We start from the raw sequence: 8147 nt of genomic DNA, 5'->3' as shown, positions 1-8147 counted from the left end.
TTTAATGTCGCTGCTGTTCAGTGCGCTGCACACAAACAGAAATAAATGAGATGGAATCTGTGACTGAACGCTCCCCTGAAGTTTTTATTTTACTTACCAACCTTACAAACGAGAAAATTAATTGTGAGTAGAAACAGACTATATATATATTTATATTGTGGGGACATGTGTATTGTATCTCGTGGGGGGAAAAAAAAAACTACCAACAAAGTCCATGCTCAATAATCCAGGTATACCTGGATTATTGAGCATGGACTTTGTTGGTTTTGAACTGGTTTGACATGACTGTCGACGAGGAAAATGGCCGACACCGGCGGAGAGGGCGTGCCAAAAAGACCATCTTAGCACCAACATAACTGGTTTGTTCCACTTTGGAGTAAGCTGTTTGGGGGAAGAATCAGTTTTGTGTTGCATGTTTCCTTGACTGATGAAGCCTTCTGGATGGAAGGTGAAATGTTTCAGCAAAAAAAAAAAAGAAACTGTCTAGATGACATGACTGAAAATTGTTGGATATAAAACTTGAAGTATATAAAAAAAAAAAATGGCTAATAATATTCGGATGTTCTACATTCACTCACTTTCCATCCACAGCATCCACCACTTTGACGTCAATCTCCAGCTCATTCAAAGAGAACAACATCCTGTCTCTTCGGTCCGACCGGCGCCGCAGATTAATCAGAAATATCTGAGGACAAATGGACAAACTTCAGGTTGGACTTGGTCTGTGCGTCAATGTCCATTTAAACCAGCTCACAAATAACTTGACTCATGCGTTCTCGTTGCGTTCGTACATCGTTTTTAATTAGTATCCACTACAAAAACTGTTAAATATAAGAATGATGTTTTCTTTATTTGCACCTCGTCAAATCCCATCAGGTCTCTCTGTTTTGGGAACATGTGGACGAATCGAGAAGGATACATGCGTGGACCATCGACTGTAGAACAAAGAGGAGAGATGAGTCTGGGGGAGAAACTACATGCACACGTGGTTGATTAGAAAAAGGTTTCCGAGACTTTTTCTCAGTTTTCTTACTAATCGACTCAAGATGGACGTGGACAAAGTTGAGGCGATCGTCCTCCAGTGTTTGGTGAGGTTTGGCGGGAACGTTCAGGTAGCCGTAGCGCTCCTTGTTGCACAGGTACATTTGGATCGCTGAGCACAAAACGATCAAACAGTAAAACAGTGAGTACAAGAACATTCTGGGATTTTATCCCTTATTGAAACAGTTTTGTCGATATTCATTTGAACAACGATGCATTGTTACCAAAACATATTCTACACATTAGATTTAACATTTAATGAGGATATTTTATAAGTTATTTATATACTTGAAGGTTTATATGTTTAGGAATAACAGGTTATACTTTTATTTTGTCTATTTCTGCCTAAATGGACATAAACAAATGACTATACCCTAAAATAAACCTTGTTTCTTAAGATATTAAACATCAAATTCCTTCTTTGTGATGATTGATCGGGCTTTTATTGACACATTTGTCTGGTTTTTGGATGTAAAACATCTTAAGTTTTGTTTTCATTACTCAAAAGGCAATAGTCACATGTTCTCTAAATACTTGCTTGAACCTAACATTTGAAGTCCTAGACGTTGACCTCTTCTCCATCTAATTTCAAAACCTTGTTCCACATTGAGATGACCGCAACCACCTACAATTGTAACACAGACTAGATTTGATTAAACGAATAAAGACGACAAACCAGCAGCGCGGCAGGAGAAGGCAAACACGATGATGTCATCGTAAGGCCATGAGTAGTCGTCATGGGGAGGGTAGAAAGCCAGATTCTTCATGCCCTCCTTCCTTAAATCCAGCAGCAGGGTGCTGTGGACCATCGGGACGGGGAAGCAGCCCAGTCTGTGACGGTACCGTGTGGGGAAGTACTCTGCTGTTCGGCGATAATAACCCTAGAAAACAGGGCGGATACCTAAAGCAAATATCATGTGTGAAAGATCGACTTTTTGCCCTGATCAGCTGCTCACCTGTGGAGTGATGCCACACCAGAAGTTGGAGTACGCTCCCTGAGAGTCCAACATGGGGGCGATGACGGACTTGTTTTCTGCTATGAGCAGGCTGAGGGTGTCTGGGTTGGTGAGGATATTGTCTGTGTCAGCAAACTGAAACAAACATTAGAAAGAAGGGACTTAACAGAAAATTGCTGTGCTAGTTGTCATATTACTGGCTAAAAATACATGAAACTAAAAAAAAAGGGGCACAAATATATAAATTTGTAACGAACCAGGATGTAGTCAGCCCAGCGTTTCCTGGAAAAGTTCAGCGCTGCCTGTTTGAGCTTCATCACATACTCGTATCTGCTGCTGGGCCAGTGTTTAGGACCCAGCTCTCCTGCATAAGACCTGAGGAAGAGACATGTCATTACAAGCTTTGAGTTTTCATTAAATTTGTTCACGCGCATGCAGGAATCCATTATGTTTTCATGCACTTATGGATGAACTCGTTTTAAACTGGGAGCACAAGACATGGAGTTTGTTGGAAGCTGCGCTCCCCGAATGTCCTTCTGGTTTATAACCGAGTTAAGACTGAAAGGTCCCAACAGATAAATGCATTTTCTGCACAAATCAAATTTTAAACAAGAAACAAAAACGACTTTGTCACATTCTTATGCCAAGCTTAAAACTAAAGAAAAAAAAAACTGAAGGTGATGGCATTTTTCCCCTCAGTGCACATGTAGAGTGATGCAACCGAAGACATCAACACATATTTTATAGTTGTGCACGTATAAGCACAAGATGAACGGCATGACGCCACATGTAGCTACTCTATAGAAACCATCGAATTAAATCTAAAAATAGTTCAAGGCGAAGGCTCGGTACAAATGACCTTAAAACAAAAGAAGCCTGGTCATGCAACCTAAACTGGAGCAAGTTAACTGAGTTCAGTCGGGCTTAATAACTTCCAGATAGAAATTCTGACAGTTCTGTGCAAAAGCCTTAATGAATCCCTGATTTCTTTAGAAGTGGCTTCCAAAGAGCCAGGTGGTTCTTGTTCTTCCAGCTATGGCTGCTTGAACACTCATTTTCTGAGAAAAGTGCTCAGGGACGAGGCAAGTTTTAGTTTGTTGGAGCGCTACACGCTGTCCTGATGATTCAAACACAAACATGCCAAAAGCCACTGATCCTTTTAACCATTTCTGTAATTCAAAGGACTAGGACTGTCGCGATAAACAATTAATCGCATGATAAATGAAAATTATCGACCTCGTTTTCATTCATCTGCTTTATCGTTTGTTTCTTCGTGTCTCTCTCTTTCTACTGAAGACACTGGACGACAAAAAGCTCAACCCCGGTGCTCTTCACTGACCCTCCCTTTCTCTTTAAAATCCATTTTAATAGTCTAAAATCGCGTTTTTGGATCGTTAAAAGCAGCTAAGCTACGAGCTAAGCTAACAGGTCAACCTCGGGGGGGGAAAAAACCTCCGTTTTGTCGAAGTTCCAAAATTCACGTTTGAAACCTGTGCCTTCGTGTAAATTTTTTTCTCTGCAAAAAAGAAGCTGAGAACTTGTTTACTGATTTTTTGTTTATTAAAAAAAAACTTTGTGTGAAAAATGCTATGCTAAAGAGCTCAAACCACACCAAGCGTACGCCATTTTAAGAACCAAATAAAGGGAGAGACAGCCCATGTCACGTCAAGGGGCCTCCCTCCCATTTTTCTTAAAGAGACACGCTGCTCGCTCCCTCACTATCCATCCTGCGGTTCAAACAGTATTATACTGCCATCCGGTGGTCGAAAAAAGGTACTACACGCAAAACAAATTAAACAACATTTCTTCTTAAATTTCAAACAATATTATCGTTTATCTCAATAATTTCTGACACAATTAACCGCCCAGCAAAATTTGTTATCGTGACAAGGCCTACTAAAGACTCACATCGTTGGTGCTAAAATAGTCTCAGGCCGTGCTATTTTATCAGTTAGTTAGAGACAGCACTAGTTCATCCCTTACATTTAGTATTTTAATGTCTGTATGATTCATAAGGCAGAGTTAAATGGTTCTTGGGAAATATTTGTTCTGATAAACACAAACAAAACCACGTTTCCATTTCAGAAACACAGGTACAGATGTTGTCCCGGTGAATATTTGCTCAGTCCTTAGTGAAGTTCAGTACATTTGAAACTTACGTGGGCTTGTCCATCGGCCTCCACTCAACGTAATGGTAATATTTCTGCATGACAGTCAGCCACTCCTTCAGTATGGCTGTGGTGTTGTCAGAGTTGTGATCTGTGGCTGCCCTGGGAAAACACAAAGTCCGATAATGACAATCAGGCTTCAGCTTTTCCTTTTCTTAACTCCTCTTAATACTATGCGTTTTAGCACAACTCTATTTCACTTCTTCAGTTTAATTTGGTTGCAGTTTGCCACCTTCGTTTTAGAGATGAGAGAAACCTCTGGGTTGCTTTACGTCATCTTCAACTTCACTCTGGTGCAATTTATGAGACATTTCTCGGGGAAACACAACAAATTTGTTCGTTCACCTGAAGAAGAAACACGGCATTGATAGCCATGTTGTGTAAGCTCAACATCTATTTTTATTTCTTTATAACGGAAAGGTCATCAAGGCACTTTTAAGTTAACTGGTTTAAAAATGCACTTAAACATGAGAAATGTGAGACCATACTGAACAGGTCATTTATTTTTGTTTTTTTCATTAATTAAGAAAATTATTGTTTTTTATTTAAATGCCTGGTGCCTGTAATAGAAATAAAATAGTTAAATAATATTTAAATTGTTTTTGTAAATTTATTTATATGTAAATGAGATGGACATTTGATATCGAAACATCAATAGCAGACTTGTGAGTCGAACAAAATCGAAATCGTATCATGACAGACTTTGTGATATCGAGAAAAATCGTATCGTCATACGTTATCGTATCGTCATACATTATCGTATCGTAATATATCATCAAATCAATATAATATCGTATTGTGGTAAAGCTGGTGATTTACACCCCTAGTATCCAATAATTGTTTCATTAAAATTCATCCAGTTTATGAAATATTTTGCTAACAAATGGACATTTAATTATTAAAGTTAATGGAAACATGTCAGGCAAGCTCAGAACATGCACTGTGGATCAGCCTTGGCTCCAAACACACCACAATTCTGGAAACCTGTAAATTTGACCGAGTTGTAGCTTACAGTAAGTTTAATAAACACTGTTAGCTGTGGCGGCCATCTTGAATCAGGCTGACGCCAATGACTCATGGTTCATGGGATGTTTTGCTAACAGAGACACAAAATGTGATGCTTCATTTGATATGTGGTACAATCTCTGTTACATTGGAGCAAATAAACAGCATGAGGAGGATTCTTCTTTCACAAAGTCAGATAAACTAAGTAAGTGAGTGAGTGGAGGAAACAGGACACCCACCACACAGAGATGCGGTCTTTGGGGTAGCTGAGCCGCTCCAGAGCTCCGAGGAAGTATGGCAGCGAGTGAGCGGCGTTCCGGGCTATGATGGCGAGAACCACGGTGGGAGGCTGCATTTTCGACTCCTCCGGATACTTCTCCTCCGAAAAGTAACACTCAGCCCGGAAAAGCAGCGCCGCCGACAGTAAAACGGGGAGCAACATGATGGAGGTCTGCACCGCGGTGGAAAAGTGAGGCACGTAGAGGCTGGACGCGTCAGCAGTGGGAGAAATGGGGAGAAAAAAAATTAAAAATCCCACATGTCCCCTCCCGGCCCCCGTAACCTCCTACTTCTTCTTCTTCCTTTTTTTCTTTCTTCTTCTTCTTCTTCCTTTTTTCTTTCTTCTTCTTCTTCTGGAGCCTGGAAAAAAGGTTCATATCTTTCGCTGTCAGGAAATAAAAAAGTTGTACAGTTTGTTATTGTTATGATTGTTTTTAATTCAGGCGTTTTAAGAAATACATTGTTCAACCTTTGCAGCGCTGCAAAGTCCTGAACGAACCGTTCACAACTCACCGTTCACAACTCACGAGTCACTTCAGTGATTCGATTCACTGAGGTAACGTGTGCCGCAACTAGCTAGCAGTAGCTAACTATCATGCTAACTGGGGAAACGAATCACTCAGTTGTAGTGGTCTGTGAGTTCTGTACGAATCACACGAATCCTGACGCTCGTATGAGTCAGGAATCACAAAATCCAAGTACCTGACTCAAACGATCAAACCAAGACGGTGGGAGTTCGTATCTCTGCAATGATTTGTTGTTGTATGTGGACAAGTAATTTCTTTGAGCTGCTCAAGCTAATAAGTCTGCAGTTCTGTTGTGTGTGCATGACTCAAAAACAAGTTTGGGGGGTGAGTAAAACTTTCCTGAAAGTGATCAGGCTCGTGGGATTTACTTAGCTGCAGTTTTCAAAGATGACCAGCAGGGGGAGCCGCCGATCTGTGAAAACTCAGTTTATATTACGACTTTTTTCTGGTTTTAGAGTTCCATCCATCCATTATTTTTTACCCGCTTATTCCTTGTTGGGTCACGGGAGTCACTGGTGCCCATGTCCAGCAATCACTGTGCCAGAGGCGGGGTACACCCTGGACAGGTCTCCAGTCCATCACAGGGCCACTTACAAACAACCATCCGGGTTGATGGGGGCCCTGGACCGGGATTTGAGCCGGCAACCTTCCTGCTGAGCTCTACCAGTTGTGCCACCATGCTGCCCAGTTTTAGAGTTAATAATAATAATCAAAAGCCACTTGGACTTAACTTGAGTGTTCCCAACACTTTAAAAAGCAAATATATAATATAATAGAAAATGCGGTGAAAGGCAGTTTTGTGAGCCATAAAATTACGCTCGAAGAGTAGTACATAACGATTAGGGTAATGATACATCCTGATATGGTTTTCCTGAAGTCTTTACCTGCAAAGTTGCGGCTTTTATTTAAAAATCAGTTTCTTTGAAAAGCTTATAGATAAGTAATATCTTACCTGGGCAGCATGGTGGCTCAGTTGGTAGAGCTGTTGCCTAGAAAGTTGCCATATCGAATACCAGCCAGGGGCCTTTCTGGGTGGAGTTTGCATGTTCTCTTCATGGGTTTTCTCCAGGTGCAGTTTCCTCCCACAGACCAAAAACATGCATTAGGCTGATTGGTAACTAAATTATCTGTGTGATTGAGAGTGTGAATGGTTGTTTGTCTCTATGTGTCCCCGTGATGGACTTGCGACCTGTCCAGGGTGGATATGGACACCAGTGTTCTGAAAATGAAGAAGCAGACAAAGATAATGGATGGATGGAATATCTTACCTGTTGTGGATAACTCTACGAACAAGTTTGGCAAAATTAAGTTTATATAAAGTTTAATTCTGCTAATATTGATGAGCTAATAGCTAATTTGAGTGGGGTCAAAACCAAAGTAGATTGTTGCCATTCAAAAAACATAATCCTAAAACCATTGTGGTTTATGCAAATGTTAATTCATATACCTTTATATTGCTGTCAGCTTTATGATATCCTTGCATGAAGGGCCTCAACCTGCACAAGTAGTGTTACAGATAGCGACTGTATTTGCCCTTGGAAGTACCCATATAAGTCCAGGATAATAATTGTGTAATACAATCTTTGGCAACACTGTAAAGTTGTTTATTTTATTTAAAATTGAATTTATAAGAACCAGACTAAAAATTTTGAGAACAGACTTACTAGCCATTAGCTTGTCAACCTGGGCCAAGTTGAACTCTTGAAGCTCTGTTTTTCTATTGAGATCATGCAAAAAGCTGTCTACAACAGGTAAGATATTACTTGTTCATAACCTTCTGATCGAACGCAACTTCAAAACATGTTAACAATGACATCGTTCGACTTGTTTCTTCAAAGTGCTTTTGGCCAGCTCTGTCAGAAGCAACAATCTGCACCTTCCTCAGTGCAGAAGGGGGTGAAGCGATAGCTACAGAGGCCGGATGGCTCCATGACAGAAAGCTTTAAATGTGGGATTGACCTGAGGCTTGACAAGCAATAAAATTTGTATGTGTAAGAAGAAATTTCTTACCTACCCTTCCATACTTTATTATTTAGATTCTAAGATGATGATGCTTTCTTGTTGACTAAAAGATCGGTATGGCCTGTAATCATTTGAAACCGCAAAAGTTTTAATGCAATCTGAGTAAGATTGTTTAGATTAAGATGGACAGGACTGAGGCTCTGCGGAAG

At 40.4% G+C, this 8147-nt stretch overlaps 1 protein-coding gene across 2 annotated transcripts in view; it reads right to left on the bottom strand.

Annotated features, from left to right (window-relative positions):
• cercam (cerebral endothelial cell adhesion molecule) overlaps positions 1–5666 on the bottom strand; it is an 11363-nt gene extending 5697 nt beyond the window's left edge. For both annotated transcript variants that reach the window (XM_037692181.1, XM_037692180.1), the window contains exons 1-8: positions 5410–5666; positions 4157–4267; positions 2255–2372; positions 1998–2132; positions 1718–1922; positions 1034–1153; positions 859–935; positions 579–685 (exon numbers count right to left, since the gene is read on the bottom strand). In XM_037692181.1, coding sequence (XP_037548109.1) covers positions 579–685; positions 859–935; positions 1034–1153; positions 1718–1922; positions 1998–2132; positions 2255–2372; positions 4157–4267; positions 5410–5612 — 1076 coding nt within the window. In that variant the 5' untranslated portion in view covers positions 5613–5666. The remainder of the gene's footprint in view (positions 1–578; positions 686–858; positions 936–1033; positions 1154–1717; positions 1923–1997; positions 2133–2254; positions 2373–4156; positions 4268–5409) is intronic.
• Positions 5667–8147: the final 2481 nt, after the last annotated feature.

The sequence above is a fragment of the Nematolebias whitei genome, chromosome 18 (assembly GCF_014905685.2).
Source record: "Nematolebias whitei isolate Nwh7 chromosome 18, NemWhi1, whole genome shotgun sequence".
In the NCBI taxonomy this organism is placed as follows: Eukaryota; Metazoa; Chordata; class Actinopteri; order Cyprinodontiformes; family Rivulidae; genus Nematolebias; species Nematolebias whitei.
The sequence above is the reverse complement of the archived record's forward strand: the minus strand, read 5'-3'. Positions and strand labels throughout refer to the sequence as shown.